Raw genomic sequence first — 19,386 nt, 5'->3', positions numbered from 1 at the left:
CAAATACCTTCCTACAGCACATTTAAATTTGAATTTAAACCTTGGATTCTATTTCAGTGGCTTATAACGTGCTGAAATAACATATGAGTATTTAGTTACAGGTGGGTAGCCGTGTTGGTCTGCCATAGTCGAAACAAAATAGAAAATTCTTTCCAGTAGCACCTTAGAGACCAACTGAGTTTGTTCTTGGTATGAGCTTTCGTGTGCATGCACACTTCTTCAGATCTGTGTGCATGCACACAAAAGCTCATACCAAGAACAAACTCAGTTGGTCTCTAAGGTGCTACTGGAAAGAATTTTCTATTTTGTTTCGAATATGAGTATTTATTCTTTCTCTTACTGAATCAAAATGAAGAGAGGAGATGATCACTAAGCTGACAGAGAGTGGCTGGCCCATGGTCACCCAATGAGCTTCATAGCACCATGGGGATTTGAACCCTGGTCTTCCAGGTCTTAGTCAAAAAATTATGCCAGTCAGCTCTTGAGGATTATATCCTCTGCAATCATGGAAAGGTCTTGAAATTGGAGACATCCCACCCTCCCAATCCCAAATTAGGCAAAATCACCTTCATGAGTGCAGGCTGCAGATAGAGGCGAGTATAACTGAACACACACTTTTTTTTTACATCTATGTTTTGTACACCACTGCATCGCTGTGAACGATCACATTCACACGTGCACACATGCTTTCGCAGCCCCAGGTAGAATTGGCTCCCTTCGCCAAGATGTTGCGCCAAATGCAGTGAAGAGGGGGGCAACCTTGTATGTTATATGAGATATTACTATGAAGGAATCCTGTACATCATGAACTGTACTTTATTCCTGTAAAAGCCACAATTGCAAGAAGGATACAATGCACTGACATGCCTCACACATTCAGTGTAAGAAATGACACCAGGCAGGGTATCTGACAATAGATTCACAAGTTTATGCATTAGATGCAAACATTGAGATGAAATGTGCATGAGGTGATGAGACTGCAAGGGGCCACAATCATTCCAGCGAAAAATCCATAGATTTCCTGGGTCAAGTAGCTGTTACATTCTTATAGCAAAGCTGTTCCTGTTGGGGGGAAAGAGCTGACAAATTACCCAGCGATTATGCATATGCCCAACTTCAGAACACCCCCATGGCTTGGGGCAACAGAAACTGTCTGCAAAATAACTTGTCAAGCTCCAGCCAAAGAATGTCATCTAACATGTACACTGGTACTGCAGCCATATGAAGTTTCCCCTTCAAATGTCAGATCTGCAGTTAAAACTGTTACTATATAGAAGTAATAGTATCTTGTCTAAGTCACTGTAAAAAATACACTGTGCAGAGTCTCAGGAATCAACTAAAAGCAGCTGCTCTTTTCATCTCCATGCATCCTGTCTGGCACAGGGAAAAGGAGACTAGACAGCCATTTACCAAAAAGCATAGAGTCACGTAGGCAGGAAACACCTCACCCCAAGAAACATCTCACCCACTCAAGTGCTAGACATGCAGCTATCAAAACTACAAAGGAAGGGAAGCCAGGAAGAGGATCATAATCAACCTGACTAGATTGGATCAGGAACTGTAAATAGCTTTATTATCTTATGTTATTGGGTGTCAGGTGATGGGTAAAAGGTGAGAAGGATGGCTACCTGACACCCAGGTACTGCCCACGTACCTCCCCTCTGATGATGTAGAGGTGACATAGTGATGATGGAAGGTGGGAGGGGGAAAGTTGGGAGCACCTTCTGAGAGGGGTTCCACTCATCTCTTTGGATAGAGGGGTGTGGACCCTGCTATAGCAGTTTTGCTTATACAAATAAAGGTCAGGCTTCTTAGCCACTTTGCTCTAAGTTTTGCCTTGGTCTTGCCTGTTTTCTTCAAACCTCCAACCGCAGGGAATCCTTTACCTAGCGGGCTCACAGAATCCCCTAAGGACTAGAGACCAGCCTGTGAGCAATTTTTGATCTTTTCAATGGCGACAAACTAGCAGTTACTGAATCAAGCTTCTGACTTGAGACTGGCCTCACCCCTTCTTGCTCCGCCCCTTGAACCTAAAATGGCATCTAGTGGCAAGAAAAGAACCCAGACTAGTCCCAGCAATGATACTGGGGCTCATAAATCCAATAAAGAAGAGAAACAGATGAGGATGGACTCCTATCTCCCCACCGCAAGGACAATGCCAAGCATGAGTAATGGATTAACCGCTTCAGGATCCCCTCTAACCTCAAAGAATAAGATTCCACAGAAGCCAGCTACAAGTCAAGCTTCCTCCCCAACCCTCCAAAGTTTTAGCCCAAGTCACTCTCCGGAGCAGGGTTTAAAGCTGCAGCAGACGCTGGCACTCTGGCCTTTCCCCTGACAGTGTCAACAGGACACCAGGAAACAGTCAGCACCCTGTGTTTCAGAAAAAACAACTCCTCCTAGAAATTCATCCGAATGCCCATAGATGGAACAGCCTTAAGGATATCGTGACCTCCCTATCTCAACTCCTAAATAGTAAAAAATAATAATAAATAAATGGATCTGGAAGATTTTCACTACTTACCTAGCTTAAGAAATGCTAAACACATCCTGCTGACTTTCAACCAACCATCTCTCCCTGAAAGACTCACAAATGAGAAAAATCATACGGCAATCTCATTACATTCAAACTGTTAGAGTCTTTAGGGAAGTGTCAGCCTGTGACTTCATCACTGGGAAAATGACAATTGGTTGTGACCCTACAGATAAGAACCAAAAAACCTTACATTCCAAATGTTGTAAATCTGCCAGCAGTGCCAGGAACCAAGAGCCAAACCACGCTCCTAGGGAGGAAACTACAAACACAGAACTCATTAATCTGAGGGGGAAATTAGGTGACATCAAAGCAACAACTCTGACACACCATTCTGGTGCTAGTAGTGACATGGATGTCCAAAGACAACTCACCCCATTAAGCTGCCCACCTATTAAGCCACCTCACAGCATTGCCACCCCTGACTTGGACATGTAGGAAGATGTCAGCACACCATTCTGACTTCTTTACTAATACCAGTGGAAGTGATGCAGACAGTAACTCTTCTGGAGGTTCCATACCAGTAGCATACAAGGAATCTTTGCAACCCCAAGTAGCTGATTCCCAATATCTGCCCTGCAAGCAAAATAAACCTCTCCCATCATGACATCATAATGATCCTGGAAACATGGACTGCGGATGAGCTGTTACTCAATGGATTTCATTCATTCTCAATTGGGGCAGAATCAGGGGTAAAGCACAGAAGAGTGAAAGGGGGCCTGGGGGTCCTAGTCTCAACTACTCCATATCAAGCCGTCTCCCTTCATTTAAGTCATATGCCCTGTTGGTAATAAATGCTTATATGCCCTCACTGAGGCAGAAATCTCAGCTCAAAACCTTGTGGGCTGAACTGGAAATTTATACCACTAAACTTACTTTGCTTAACCCAAATGCATCTGTAGTTTTGGGAGGGGACCTCAATGCCAGAGTGGGCCCTAATGACCATGCCCTTTATGCACAGCACAAATGTCCTCCTCCCAACTTTGTTTTTTTTTATAAGAATTTATTGGTTTTCCAAAAAGAATAACAAACAAATAAAAACAATACAGACATACAGATTAATATGTGTGTGTATATATATATATATATATATATATATACACACACACACACACACACATACTACAAAGACTTAAACAATGAAAAAAAAAACTCATACAAAATATAAAAAATACATAAACACCTATTTAACTATCTTAATCTTATTTCAAATCTTATTCAGGGGACTTCCTCCGTTCTCTCTTCTGCGTTCAGTTCTAATTTACTTTAGTAACTTTGTAACTATTTTAACAATCATTCACTATTATTCTTAGTCTTAAAATAACATCTTATCTTATCTCAATCAACTTATTGATAATCATAACTTCTAATATAAAAACAAAATCTTAACTTCTTATATACTATTTTAACCTAACATTACATAGCTATCGCCTATTATATTCACTGATTTCACTTCAAATGTCCAACTTCTCACGTTGTTTCAAATAATCTTTAAATTTCTTCCAGTCTTCTTGCACCTTCTCCCTCTGGTCTCGGAGCTTCGCGGTCAGTTCTGCGAGTTCCATGTAATCAATTAACTTCATCTGCCAATCTTCTACTGTTGGGAGCTCTTCACCTTTCCAGTTTTTAGCAATCAAAATCCTAGCAGCTGTTGTGGCATACATAAAAAAACACTCTATCTTTTCTGGGTATCTCATGATTGGTTATGCCCAACAGGAAGGCCTCTGGTTTCTTAGAAAAGGTGTTTTTCAACACTCTTTTAAGTTCATTATAATTTTTTTCCCAGAAGTCCTTAACCTTTGGGCACGTCCACCACATGTGATAGAAGGTACCTTCCACTTTTTTACATTTCCAACATCCATTACTCAATCCATGATACATCTTCGCTAATTTAACTGGCGTTAAATACCATCTATATATCATTTTCATAATATTCTCTCTTAAAACATTACATGCAGTAAAATTGATACCTTCCCTCCACAGCCTCTCCTAGTCCTCCAACATAATATTATGGCCCACATCTTTTGCCCAATCAATCATTGCAGATTTGACCATTTCATCTTTTGTATGCCACTCTAGCAACAAATTATACATTCTGGAAAGGTTTTTAGAGATTCGGTTCTATTAATTCTGTTTCCAACTTAGATTTCTCTACTTGAAAGCCAACTTCCTTGTCTAACTTAAAAACTTCATTTATTTGGTAGTACTGGAACCAGTCAGCAACGTCCTCTTAAGTTGTTCATAACTTTTCAACTTAAAACTTTGGCCTTCTTGTTGCAGTATATCAGCGTACTTTAGCCATTTTGCAGACATGTTGGGCCTTTTGTAGGCCTTAGCCTCCACTGGAGATATCCATCTAGGGGTCTTTCTCTCCAATAAGTCTTTGTTACGAGTCCAAACCTGATACAAGGCATTCCTAATTATGTGGTTTTTAAAAGCCTTGTGGGCCTTAACCTTATCATACCAAAGATATGCATGCCAACCAAATACATTGTCATGTCCCTCCAAGTCCAACACATCCGTGTTTTCTAACTTGAACCAGTCCTTTAACCAGCAAAAGGCTGCAGCTTCAAAATAAATCCTTATGTCTGGCAGGGAGAATCCACCTCTCTCCTTAGAGTCTGTCAAAATCTTTATTCTCGGTTTGTTTTATGTTTTATTCTCGGTTTCTTCCCCTGCCAGATAAATTTAGATAAATCCTTTTGCCATCTTCTAAAACAATCCAATTTATCTATAATTGGTATCACTTGGAATAAAAACATCTTTGGTAATACATTCATCTTAATAGCCGCTATTCTGCCCATCAAGGATAACTTTAGCCTAGTCCATATCTCTAGGTCTCTTTTAACCTCATTCCACAATTTTTCATAATTGTCCTTGAACAGGTTTATGTTCTTTGGAGTCAAGTTTACCCCTAGATATTTTACCTTTTTAACAAAGTTCAATCCAGTGTGATCTTGCAATTTCTGTATCTGCAATGGCGTCATATTTTTTGTCAATACTTTAGTTTTGGCTTTATTCAGTTTAAATCCTGCTACTTGTCCAAACCTATCAATTGTCTCTAACGCTTTGGGAACACTGCTTTCTGGTTCCTGTAGGGATAACACCAAATCGTCGACAAAGGCTCTCAATTTATATTCCTTCTCTCCCACCCTTATTCCTTTTATCAGCTTATCAGTCCTAATCGTGTTCAGGAGGACCTCCAGGACCGTAATGAAAAGTAAAGGGGAGATAGGGCACCCTTGTCTCGTTCCTTTTTCAATCCTAATTTCTTCTGCTATTACACTATTTATTATAATTTTTGCTTTTTGTTCTGTATAAATAGCATTAATGCCATTCAGGAATCTTTGACCGACCCCCATCTTTTCCTAATTTTTCTTCATAAAAATCGAAGAAATATTGTCAAAGGCCTTCTCTGCATCAATAAACATCAGTGCAGCATCTGTATTTATCTTCTTTTCTAGCCTTTCCAATATATCCACAATAATCCTTGTGTTACTGTTTATATGTCTTCCAGGTAAAAAACCTGCTTGATCTTTGTGGATATAATCCTTCAGCACTCTTTTTAATCTCGTGGCCATGACATTTGCGAAAATTTTTTAGTCCACATTCAGAAGCGAAATTGGTCGGTAATTCTTCATGAGCGTTTTATCAGAGTCTGGTTTCAAAATCAGTGTAATATATGCCTCCTTCCATGAGTCTGGTGCCCTAGCTCCTTCCAACAAACCATTGCATACATCCTTCAATGGCTGAATCAGCCAATCTTTCAAAATTTTGTAATATTTTGCAGTCAGTCCATCTGGTCCTGGGGCCTTCCCTGTCTGCATGTTGTTAATTGCATCTTCCAGTTCTTGAGTTGAAATCGGGTGGTTGAGTATTGTTGCTTTTTCTTCTGGGACTCTATATAGGCCATTTTCCTCCAATAATTGTTCAATATCTTTCTCCTCCACTTTCTCTTCCTTATACAATTGTTTGTAAAAATTTTGAAAGCATTTTCTAATCTCCTCCGGATTCTCCACCTCCTTGTCCTTAACCTTTATATTGGTGATGGTATTCAGTTTCTGTCTCTTCTTTAACTGCCAAGCCAGCATTCTCCCACATTTATTTGCCGAATCAAAGGTTCTTTGCTTCATCAATTTAATTTTCCATTCTATTTCTTGATTTAAAATCTTTGCATATTGGGACTGCAAGATCTTTATTTCTTTCTGAATATATTGATTTTTCGGGTGCCCTCTTAATTTCTTCTCTTTTTCTTTTATTTGGTCCAATAATCTTTCCTTTTCAAGATTTTGTTGCTTCTTCTTTTTAGCTTTTTCCCTTATGAGGAACCCTCTCATCACCACTTTACTTGCGTCCCAAACAATTCTTTTCTCCACTTCTAAATTCAAATTTATTTGAAAATACTCTCTCATCTTCTTTGCCGCTTCTTCAACAAGCTTGGTATCTCTCAACAATGCATCATCCATTCTCCATCGAAAGGAATCCTTGGAGTACATTTTTAAGTCCAATTGTACAGCATTGTGATCTGAACATGTCTTGGGGCAAATTACTGCCTTCTGTATTTTTGGTGCCAGTCCTCTAGAAATCCAGATATAATCGAGTCTGGACCACGACTTCTGTGGTTCTGAAAAATAAGTTGCTTCGGTTTCTGTTGGGTTCTTTAATCTCCATGTATCAATTAAATCCAAATTATCAACCATCTGAAAGAAAGTTTTAGGCAGTTTCCCCTCATTTGTAATTTTTGACCTTTGTGACCTGTCCATTAGGGTGGAAACTGCCCCATTGAAATCTCCCAAGCAAATCACATTGTAATCCAAATAGTCCATCAGCAAATCGTGTAACTTTTTAAAGAAGACTGACTTTCCTTCATTTGGTGCATAGAGTCCCAGTATCATATATTTGTCGCCTTGTACTGTAATTTCAATTGTAATGTATCTCCCTTCTTCATCTTTAAACAGCTGTCTTGGATTGTGTTTCTCTTTTACATAAATTACAACTCCTCTCTTCTTGACCTTGTCCAATGATATAAACTCTTGGCCTAGCTTTTTGTTTTGTAAAATCCTACTGTGGTGCCTGAGAACATGAGTCTCTTGTAAACAAATTATATCCAAATTCTTCTTCTCAAGTGCATGGTACACTCTGTGTCTCTTCGGTCTCTGGTTCAGACCATGGACATTCCACGTTAAGACCTTTAACGCCATCTTAGAGTTTGGTCCCTCCTGCCGCTCCTTCCTCTTCTTCTTCTTCTTCACCTTCCTCTCCTTCTCCTGGGGTTGGTTTTTCTGGTGGTGGGACCAACTGAAATAATCTTGCTGGATCCAGAGAAGAACCTGCAAAATCCGCAATATATTTGTCCAGAAACTTCTTCTTGTCTTCAGGGGATCTAATTCTTACTCTTCTCTCTTTGTACTTGAAGGTTAGGCCTTCAGGAAATTCCCAGCTAAATGGAATCTTTCTTGCTCTCAATTCCGTCGTCAGGTCGTTGTAATCAAATCTCCTGTTCAAAAAATATCGTGGGATGTCTTTAAATATGATTATTGGCTTCTGCTGAATCACCAGGTTGTTCTTATAGTGAAAGTCAAGGATCTGGTCTCTCTGGATTCTATTATGGAACACAATCATACAATCATTCACTATTTTAGCGCTGCTCTTTCCTTTCGTTCCAAATCTGTAGGCCTTCACAATAAATGATTGCAAATCATTTTCTTCCAGCTCCCAGAATGCAGAAAATTCCTCAATTAAGAAGTCCTTCAGACTCTCTTGCTCCAGCTCGGGTACGCCCCTCAGCCTCAGGTTGACCTCTCTTTCCTTAAGTTGCAAAAAAGCCAAAGATTCTTGAACGTCTCTTTGTTGCACTCTGATCCTTTGAATTTCCTCAGGGTCAACAATCTCAATTTTGCTTTCCACAGTTTTATTTTTTTCCTTAAATTCCTCTGACTCTTTTTTAAGTACTTCCACCTCTGTCCCAATCCTCCCAATCGCAATCTTGTTCTCTCTCACCATCTTCTCAACAGAGGAAATTGCAGTTTTCAATGAGTCAGAGGATTTTTTAATGTCACTTTGAAGTTCCTCTCTAGTTTCTTTAATTTCACTATGAAGCTTCTCTGCAACTGCTTGCAGATTAGCATTAAGTTTATCAATAGCAGAAAGCATCTGTTCCTCAATAGATTTTGTCACAGAGCCCTTTCTCTGTTTCTCCCCTTCCTCAGTTTTTTTAACTCTTGCCCTTGTAGATGCAGATGGTGCAGATGGTGTTTCTTGTGCTTGCATTGCCAAAACACACTGCTTCTAGCAGCTCAAGGTCACTTCAGGCAAGATAAGTCACTGAGAGCCAGGATCAAAACAATCCCAACTGTAAACACCAGGTGGCCAGCAGAGTCAGAGAACAAAGGACAGAGCAAACCAAGCAACTTCCTTCAAAACAAGAGTCCCTATGTTCCCAGTTCCTCCAGCTCTCATTAAGTTGTAAAACTCTCTCAAAGTCAAGAAAAGTATCTTTTAAAAAGCAAATCCAGGATAGTTGTTACTTTAAATCCTTTAAACAGTGTATCCCAAGTCAGTCTAAGTTAAAAAGTAGCAGAGAATAACAGTCTCCAGTCAGAAACAGCAGTCGGAAGCAGATTGATACATTTTTTCCGCCGCCCGCTAACTGACCCGGTCTCCTTATCCAGAGGGTGTAGCGGTGTCTTCTAAAGTAATTGTAAATCCACAGAAAGAAATCATATAATCCCAATATTTTCCCCCACAGGGGTCTTTCAAAACCAAAAAGTACGTGAAATCAGTCTTAAATTCCACTTTAAACTGCGCGGCTCAGCTCCACTGACGTTACTTTGATCTTGCCGCTGTCAGAGAGAAACTGACTTCCTCAATTTTCGTTTCCCTCCGCAAGCCAAATTCAAGTCTTTTAAGCCAAATTATGATGAATTTAAAGCCGTACTTACAGGATTCTTACTTTAAGTCCAGGTTGAGAAAGAATGGGGCGCTCAAAATCTGGCAGATCCCGCTGCTTCGTAACCTCGGTTAGCGATGGCTTCTTCAGCACACGTCTGGTGCCCGCAAGAAACCCGGGTCCACGGAACGCTCCTCCCGTGGCTTTAAGGGGGCCGTAGCGCGGTTACGGACACCCCAAATCCCCGAGGGTACCGGAGCTCGTTAGCTCCCGACTGCACGGAATGGCGCCCACACCGGAAGTGTCCTCCTCCCAACTTTGAAGGCGATGGATTTCTCCTCACCCGAATGGGGTAACTGTGCCCCTGAAGGACCAGGTGCTCAGCCTGGGAGTCATTTTGGACTCACAGCTGTCCATGGTGGTGCAGGTCAATTCTGTGTCCAGGGCAGCTGTCTACCCGCTCCATCTGGTACACAGGATGAGACCCTACCTGCCCGCAGACTGTCTCGCCAGAGTGGTGCATGCTCTAGTTATCTCCTGCTTGGACTACTGCAATGCGCTCTATGTGGGGCTACCTTTGAAGGTGACTCGGAAACTGCAATTAATCCAGAATGTCAGACTGGTGACTGGGAGTGGCTGCTGGGACCATATAACACCGGTCCTGAGAGACCTGCATTGGCTCCCAGTATGTTTTCGAGCAAAACTCAAAGTGTTGGTCTTGACCTTTAAAGCCCTAAATGGCCTCAGTTCTGTATACCTGAAGGAGCGTCTCCACCCCAGTTGTTCAGCCCGGACACTGAGATCCAACGCCGAGGGGCTTCTAGCGGTTCCCTCACAGCGAGAAGTGAGATTACAGGGAACCAGGCAGAGGGCCTTCTCAGTAGTGGCGCCCGCCCTGTGGAATGCCCTCCCATCAGATGTCAAGGAAATAAGCAACTATCCTTTTTTTTTTAGCTTTAAAAAACTTTATTTAAATTCGAACTTTACATTTTCAAGAGATTACATAAAAAATTACATAGACAAACATAAATTACATAAACAAAACATACATCATGTGCCACATTTACCTTCCCTACCCTTTCCCCACCCTCACTGATTCCCCTCCCCCCCCCCCACTATTGCTTCTCAGTCTCCCCATTACGGCATTAATATCAATCCTTACTCTATCTGCATGCTCTTTTATCTCTTATATCCATTGTTTTCCTTTATGCCAATTATTTGGGCCTTTAACATTCTGCCAAGAGATCGGCTTTCTCAACATACAATTTCATATACACTTTAAATAACTTCCAATTTTTCTCTCTCTCTATCTCACTTATCCCTTTTAACTCCTCATATTTAGATGCCAAGTTCTTAAAGAAAGAAAGTATGGCAAGTTCTTAAAGAAATGGGAGTGCCTGATCACCTCATCTGTCTCCTGAGAAATCTCTATGTGGGACAAGAAGCTACAGTTAGAACTGGATATGGAATAACTGATTGGTTCAAAATTGGGAAAGGAGTACGACAAGGCTGTATATTGTATCCCTGCTTATTTAACTTGTATGCAGAATTCATCATGCGAAAGGCTGGACTGGATGAATCCCAAACCGGAATTAAGATTGCCGGAAGAAATATCAACAACCTCAGATATGCTGATGACACAACCTTGATGGCAGAAAGTGAGGAGGAATTAAAGAACCTTTTAATGAGGGTGAAAGAGGAGAGCACAAAATATGGTCTGAAGCTCAACATCAAAAAAACTAAGATAATTTAGACCATGTTTCCAATTTATTTCCTATTTGTTTCCATTTTTCCACATAAAGAGACTGAACAGCACCATGCGAATTACATACCCAATTTACTAACCTATATCTTTGATTGAGTTGGCTATTTTAAAAGGGGTTTTGTTTCTTTTCTTTTTTTCTCATCTGTTTTTGTTCTCTTTTTGTCTTTGATATTCTTATCACGCTAAAAGCATTTATATTGTGACTAATAAAGATGAAATTAAAGTCCATTTGCTGGAACGTAAACGGTGTGAATAATAAAAAGAAGAGAAATAGGATTACCCATACCCTAAGGAAACAAAGATGGGACATTCATTATTTGTCTCCAAAAAACTCATATAAATAAAAAACACGAAAGAGTATTAAAAAATGATAAATTAGGATCAGAATTCATATCTTCACACCAAAGAAAGAAAAGAGGGATTTTGATGTATGTAAAAAACAAATGGGAGCCTGAATTAGTATGGAATGGAGGTTCTAGCAGGGGAGTGCAGCTATCGTATACCCTTGACCGAAGAACGGTACACTCCTTCTATCTGGGATGGTCGTCCTCTTCCACCGAGCGCGCAGCTTCGGGAGGGACGCACATGGAGCGGTGAGGGAGGAAGGGGACACCCGCCTAGCCAGCCAGCTCAGCCGAATCAACCCTGGCGATCAATGGGGTGACAGATGTCGCAGCCAGATCACCCATCTTTATTCCGCTCCCTTCTCAAACCCACCCACAACCCTTTCCGCAGCCAGCAGATCTGCCCTTCCGTCGTGGGACCCAATCCCCCCAGAGAAATGCTTTCGGTTGATTGGCTTGTTAAAGGGAGGCAAATCACCTGGGGAAGACATGTTATCCCCCGAGGTATTCCTATCAAATCAACACTGGTGGGCAACTATATTGGCCCCTATATTCACTGCCATAAACTCCTCCCTCACAATACCGACAAACTGGAAACAGAGCATAATCATCCCAATCTACAAAAACAGGAGATCCCCAAGATCCTACCAACTACAGGCCTATCAGCCTACTAGATATAACTTACAAGATCTACACCAGATTTCTACTCGAGAAGCTGACCAACTGGGCGGATGAAATTGGCTTATTCCACCCAGAACAAGCAGGCTTTCGGAAAGGCCACAGTACTTCAGGGCACTGTCTAGTACTCCAAACTCTGATTGACAAATACCAAACTAAGTTTAACTCCAAGCTATATGTTGCCTTTGTCGATTTATCCTCTGCCTTCGATTCCATTAACAGAACAAGACTTTGGCAGAAGCTAAGTACAACCAACATAGACAAAAGGCTCTTATGGCTGTTAATGGAAATCCACTTGGATATAACTGCCAGAGTGAAATTTGGACCCCTTGGTGCTATCTCCTTTCCCTTTCCATTGAACAGAGGCGTCAAACAAGATTACCTTTTGGCTCCTTTTCTCTTTAATTTTTATATAAATGACATAATAACAGTTATTAAAGCTTTTAACCAACCTGTCCCGTCTTTGCAACAAGCAAAAATACCCATCCTATTATACGCTGACGAACTAACAAAGTTGGGACTCAACAGCATGATGCGGGGGCTCATGGAATTCTGCGAAGAAAACTTCCTAAAAATAATTTTTTCTAAAACCAAAATTGCCCCCTTCGGCACGGTAAAACCAAATCCATCGTGGAATCTCGCAGGCCATAACATTGACCAATGCTCAGTCTTCAAATACTTGGGCATTACTTTCCACCACAGATCATCCTGGACAGCCCATTTAAACACGACCATCCTGGCCACTTGCCGAATCGTGGGTACCTTGGTGAAATTCTTCGCAAAAGGTGGGCAGCTGGTGGTGCCAATCAGAAAGATCTACCTAAGTAAAATACCCCCAATGTTGCTTTATGGGGTGGAAATTCGGGGATGGAATCTGAATATCCTCAAAAGCCTGGAGTCCTTGCAAAACCTATTGGCAAGATAGATCTTGGGGCCTCCCTAATGGGACAATGGCGGCCCAACTGAGAATGGAACTGGGCCTACCATCCATCGTAGCAAGAGCCCACATCAGGATAATTACCTACTACAAATCGCTTGCTGAGACTCCAAATTCTCTATTAGCCAAACAAGCCTTCTTAGCCTTCTACGGCAGCAGCACCTGGTCAAGGGGCATGGAGTCCATCTGTCATCGCTACTCCCTTCCAGATTTCGCCGCCCTATCCTCATGGGACAAAGACAAAATTCGCGACTGGATCCTTGCTAGGGATGCTGCCCTCGATCAAGAAGTATCTAATGCGGACAGACTCTCCACGTGGTTCCCTCGCGTGAAGGCAGTTAGATCTCTGGCCCACTATTTGAGTGATCTGATAAATCCCACGCTAAGAAGGGCCTTTACACTAGCTTGATTTCATGCCATTCCCACAGCATTCTTACAGGGTGTATTTTCCAATACTCCTTTGGATCTTCGACTCTGCCCATGCAACAAAAGAAAGATAGAGGACTTCATCCACTTCTCCCTCTACTGCCCACTATATGCCTCAATAAGACCTAGGCTTCTCCCTCTAATCCCACCGACTATCGCCAGGGACGTTGACCGCATGAAATACTTACTGGTGGATGACAACCCCTTGATTTCACGTGCAGTGGCCATCTACATATTACAGGCCCTGAAACTCAGGACCATCTTTTTGGCTAACTTCCCTAGCCTTAGTTTTATGTATCTTCCTGACACGGACACTGTTGTCATGCCCTGCTTGTGCTTTTTATTTTATTTGTTTTACCCAGCACAATTTTACCTCCAATGTTTTATCTGTTTCTGTTTTATTCTTTGTATAATCGTGCCAGGCCACTGCCTGGTCTTTTACTATGTGCTATGGCCATATGGCTAATGCAATAAATAAATTGATTGATAGTATGGAATGATAAAGAAGGTAGAATAGTGATAGTCAAAACGTTAATAGAAGGGAAAAAATGGTTTTGGGTTGGGGTTTATGTACCTAATGGAAGTAAAGTAGCATTCTTTAAAAAACTAGAAAAGCAATTAATGAATTATGTGGGGATAATAATTTTGGGAAATTTCAATGGAGTTGTTAACCCCGAATTGGACAAAACAATAACCCTAAAGAAAAAAAAGGAAAACAAATTACCAAAAATATTTTCGGAAATCATGGAAAATTTTGATTTGATAGATGCATGGAGGTATAAATTCCCCATAAAAAAAGAATTCACGTTCTTTTCTAATAGGCACCAAACTGCGAGTAGAATTGATGGAATTTGGATACCGAAAGAGTTGTCATTAAATATACAAAAAATAGAGATTGGACCCCAAACATTTTCGGACCATAACCCAGTAACAATGATACTTGATGAAGAAAAACAAGAGAAAGACAAAAAATGGAGTCTAAATGTGTTCTTATTGAATAATAATAAAATTAAAAGCGGAGCACAGGAAGTAATGAAAGAATTCTTTAAACTAAATAATAATAGAGAGGTAGATTTAAAAACAGTGTGGGATGCGGGGAAAGCAGTGGTGAGGGGGTATTTTATCCAACAAAATGCAGTCAACAAAAGAAATAAATAAAAAATTAAAACGAGCTTATTAAAAGAAATAAAAAATAAGGAAAAAGCCCTATATAAAAATGGAAAAAAGAAATAGAACATGAAATAAAAAATTTAAGAGCACAGTATGAAAGGATTATGGACCAGGAAATGGAGTAACAAATTCAGTTTTGGAAATATAGGCACTTCGAATGGGCTATTAAACCTATTAAACTACTGAGTTGGCAAATAAATAAGAGAAGGAATGAAAGGTTAATAAATCAGATGGGAAAATTATAAACAAAACAAATGAAATTATGAAAATTTTTGAAGAGTACTATAAAATATTATATCAAAAGGAAGTGATACAGGAAAGAGACATTGATGAGTTCTTGCTAAAATACAAACTACCGGAATTATCATTAGAAAAAATTAGTATGTTGAATAAAGAAATTACCCTAACAGAGATTAAGGAAACAATTAAAGAAATGAAGAAAGGGAAAGCACCAGGCCCAGACGGGTTACCAATTGAATATTATAGGAGCTTAGAGGAAGTTATATTGCCACCATTGAAAGAGTTAATGAATAATAGTCTTATGAATGGAATAATACCAACATCATGGAAAGAGGCATTGATACCAAAACAGAATGTGGATTTAGAATCGCCAAAAAATTACAGGCCAATATCGCTGCTAAATTGTGACTACAAAATTTTTGCCAAAATATTAGCCAATAGACTAAGTAATACACTGGACAAGATAATACATAAGAACCAAGTAGGCTTTGTAAAAGGAAGACAAGCGAAGGAAAATATAAGAAATATAAGAAATATAATGGAATGTCTAGAAAATAACAGAGGAAAACAAGCCGCAATAATGTCATTGGACGCAGAAAAAGCATTTGATAGGGTCTCATGGCAGTTCATGAGGAGAATATTAAAAGAAATTAAATTAGGAGAAAAATTTGAATGAGCAATTAAGGCTATATATGAAAATCAAACAACAAGGCTAATAATAAATAATAAACTAACGGAAAGTATAAATATAAACAGAGGGACATGGCAAGGTTGTCCACTGTCACCGCTCCTCTTTATAATTGTTTTAGAAATTTTGTTTAAAAATATAAGAGAAGACGGAAAAATAAAGGGGGTGGTGATAGGGAAAACGAAACATAAGATTAAGGCCTTTACTGACGATATACTCATAAAAACAGAGGATCCCTTAAATAGTATCCCTAATATATTAAACAAGATAAACGAGTATGGTAAACTTGCATGCTTGAAAATTAATTATGACAAAACAAATATGCTTGTGAAAAATATGGAAGAAAGAGAAAAGAGAGAGCTACAAGAGCTCTCGGGATTAAAAATTTCAAAGAAAATAAAGTACTTAGGCATTCAAATGACGATCAAAAGCTTGGACTTGGTGCAACTATCCTACTTTTTAAAGGCAGCCCTGTTTAGGGAAGTTTTTAAAGTTTAATGCTGTATTGTGTTTTTAATATTCAATTGGGAGCCGCCCAGAGTGGCTGGGGAAACCCAGCCAGATGGGCGGTGTCAGGAAATCGCCCTCGCCGAAGCTGGAAGCGGGCCCGGGGCTGTTTCAGTATCGGGAACCGCCGTCTCCGCTGAGCAGCTCGTCATCTTCCCCCAGTGGAGGAAGCGATCGCTCTTCCAGTGGGGAGGGGGAGATGGGGACAGGAAGTGGGAGCAGGGGCTGTGGTAGGGATGGAGAGCCTCTGCACCGAGTCTTAGCTGAGCTACCAAGTTTTTAAACTGTCACCATCCAGGTGGAAGGGAGGGGAATTGGAATATCTGGTGGCGTGGGAAGGGGAGCCGGAATCCGAGAACGCTTGGGTGCCGGCTGACACGATTTCGGAGAAATACTTAGTGCATGAGTTCCATGCGTTGTTACCACACAAACCCAAGCCAGTGAGGGAGGTGTGGGGGGAGGTTATTGCCCCTACTGACAACAGTGAAGAGGAGTTTTGGGGATTTCGGTCAGGAGGGGGGCAGGACAGCGATATGGAGGAGTCTGGGTGGGATGGAGCAGTCTCTCCAGGGGCCGAATGGGCAGAAGGGGGGGAAGTGGGCAGAACGCCACTGGGTTTCCAGGATATATTCGCCCCCACGGACGACGAGGAGGAGGAGTTTAGAGGTTTCCCTGCATCCCCACTACGATTTGGAGAGGATGAACAAGATGCAGTGCGCGAGGGGGATCAGGCAGGGATTGTTCCCCGTTCCCCGGGAGGGGAGGGGGGTTTTGAGGGGGGGTGGATGTCAGGAAATCGCCCTCGCCGAAGCTGGAAGCAGGCCCGGGGCTGTTTCAGTATCGGGAACCCCCGTCTCCGCTGAGCAGCTCGTCATCTTCCCCCAGTGGAGGAAGCGATCACTCTTCCAGTGGGGAGGGGGAGGGGGGACAGGAAGTGGGAGCAGGGGCTGTGGCAGGGATGGAGAGCCTCTGCACCAAGCGGGAAGAGGGGGAGAGGAACCCTTTCCGTCACCCCATTTTAGCAGGGAGGAAGGACGTAGAGGGGGGAGGCGGGGTTCAGGATCCCGTGCCTTTTATGTTGGGCAAAGAACCGGAAACGGACATTCCCGGACTCTGAAGAGGGATGAGCTGGGTGTCTTTATTTTAGCTCCACTGCAAATATCAGCACAATAAAGAACTTAGTTTTTAGAAGTTCTGCGTCCGCCTGATTTCTCATGAGCAACCACTGAAACTCCTTACAGGCGGGGCATAAAAATTTTATTTGTTTGTTTGTTTGTTTGTTTGTTTATTTATTTATACTGCTGCTGCTACTACTACTACTACACTCTTGTCTAATGTTCTTAACCCTTCTTTTAGACTCTCTTAGCTTATTTTGGATTCTTATAGACTTTTATATACACTTTCTGTTTTAACTCCTTTTAGGGTTTTTAAAAACTTTTTAAAGATTTTAAATGATTGTACCCCTACCTCCTTATGTTGGTCTACAACCATCTGTTGTTGTTGGCTGCCTTCGCCCACACCTCTGCCCACTCCTCTCTGTGCATCCCTCAGATTTGCAGGTGGCGGGTCAGGGGTTTGCTTCCTGGTTCTCTTTGCTACCCCACCTCCTCCCCTTTTGCACCAGGAAAAGCCTCTTTTTTCACTTGTGGTGGAAGCTGTTTGGAGCAGGAAACAGCATCTCTGTTCTTGTAACAAGCACTGAGTCATTGTTGTAAAGAGTGCATGACATTCACCAGCAAATACTTTTTTGGGTTACAAGGTTCTGAAAATTGAGGTGTGCATTAGATTTGATGGCACATTAGACTGGAGTAAATACGGTATTTCAACTGCTTTTGTTTGATCTGCTCATTGCAAACAGCTGAAAGTCTCTAAATTTTGATAATAATTTCAATTGCAACTATAGGTTCTAGTAAAAATGTCCAATAAATAAGCAGTACCTGAAAAGAGACACACAAGAACTTAAAATCCTAAGCTAAACATAACATGTCAATACCAGAATATTAAAATAAATATATTCCTACCTCACCCTTTATCATTCTCACTTTAGCCAGCCACCAGCAACATGGCTCCTTTTCATTAGCCCTGGAATAAACCTAAACAAAATCTTAGTGTAGAACATCATACCATTATGAAATGAAGACAGTTATCTAATGGAAAAACAGTACACAACAATAATAATGCCCCCACTATATCGGCAAGTAGGAGCTAAAAAGATATATTTGTATTATTCATAGGCCCCTAAGCTACCAGTGAGACCCAGTACCACAAGCATTCTTATATATTAAATGTGCAAGGTCTTTCCATACTCCTAAAGCTACTGATATTTTTACTGAAAATTTCTACCTGTGTATTTCAATAACCTTGCTTCCTGTAGAACAGCTTGCATGTTTTACAACTGCCCTGAACCCTCCAGAAATCTTTTGATTGTTACATTTGAACATGACTGCTACAGAGTACAGTCATACCTTGGGTTACGATAGCTGCGGGTTGCGTTTGGCGCGGGTTACGAACGTGACAAACCCGGAAATACCGGAACAGGTTATTTACAGGTTTGGCGCGTTGGGCATGCGCAGAAGCGCATCATGCACATGCGCAGACACGACGCTTCAGGTTACGCGCTGCTCATGTTGCGAACGGGGGTTCCGGAACAGATCCCGTTCGCAACCAGAGGTACCACTGTACTACCATACAGCCCAGACACTGAAGTCCTCCTCCAAGGGTCTTCTGGCCGTTCCCTCACTACAAGAAGTGAAGTTACAAGAAACCAGGCAGAGGAACTTTTCGGCAGTGGCGCCCTCCCTGTGGAACGCCCTCTTATCAGATGTTAAGGAGATAAAGAACTACACTACTTTAGAAGACATCTGGAGGCAGCCCTGTATCAGGAAGTTTTTAATGTTTCACGTTTTACTATGTTTTTATATGTATTGTAAGCCACCCAGAGTGGCTGGGGAAACCCAGGCAGATAGGCGGGGTATAAATAATAACATTACTGTTGTTGTTGCATAAGGAGCATAGGTATCAATACAACACACTACAAAGTATGGGGCACCTTTCAATTACGTGTTCTATCCTACTTAAATTGCTGCTGCACCTCAACACAACAGTGCATGATAAGCAGAAGACATCCTGCGCCTCATCGTGTTTCAGAAAAATTAATAATGAATGCCACGCCTCCCCGCGGTGGCAGAGGGTCCTGCCATACCTCCCTG

At 41.3% G+C, this 19,386-nt stretch overlaps 1 protein-coding gene across 3 annotated transcripts in view; it reads right to left on the bottom strand.

Annotated features, from left to right (window-relative positions):
• The window catches only part of LOC117039786 (synaptic functional regulator FMR1-like), a 200,134-nt gene that overhangs the window by 132,970 nt on the left and 47,778 nt on the right, over positions 1-19,386 (bottom strand). For all 3 annotated transcript variants that reach the window (XM_033136983.1, XM_033136982.1, XM_033136984.1), the window contains exon 4: positions 18,199-18,270. In XM_033136983.1, the coding sequence (XP_032992874.1) occupies positions 18,199-18,270 (72 nt within the window). The remainder of the gene's footprint in view (positions 1-18,198; positions 18,271-19,386) is intronic.

The sequence above is a fragment of the Lacerta agilis genome, chromosome W, assembly GCF_009819535.1.
Source record: "Lacerta agilis isolate rLacAgi1 chromosome W, rLacAgi1.pri, whole genome shotgun sequence".
Lineage (NCBI taxonomy): Eukaryota > Metazoa > Chordata > Lepidosauria > Squamata > Lacertidae > Lacerta > Lacerta agilis.
Note: the sequence above shows the minus strand (reverse complement) of the source record. Positions and strands in the feature narration are given on the sequence as shown.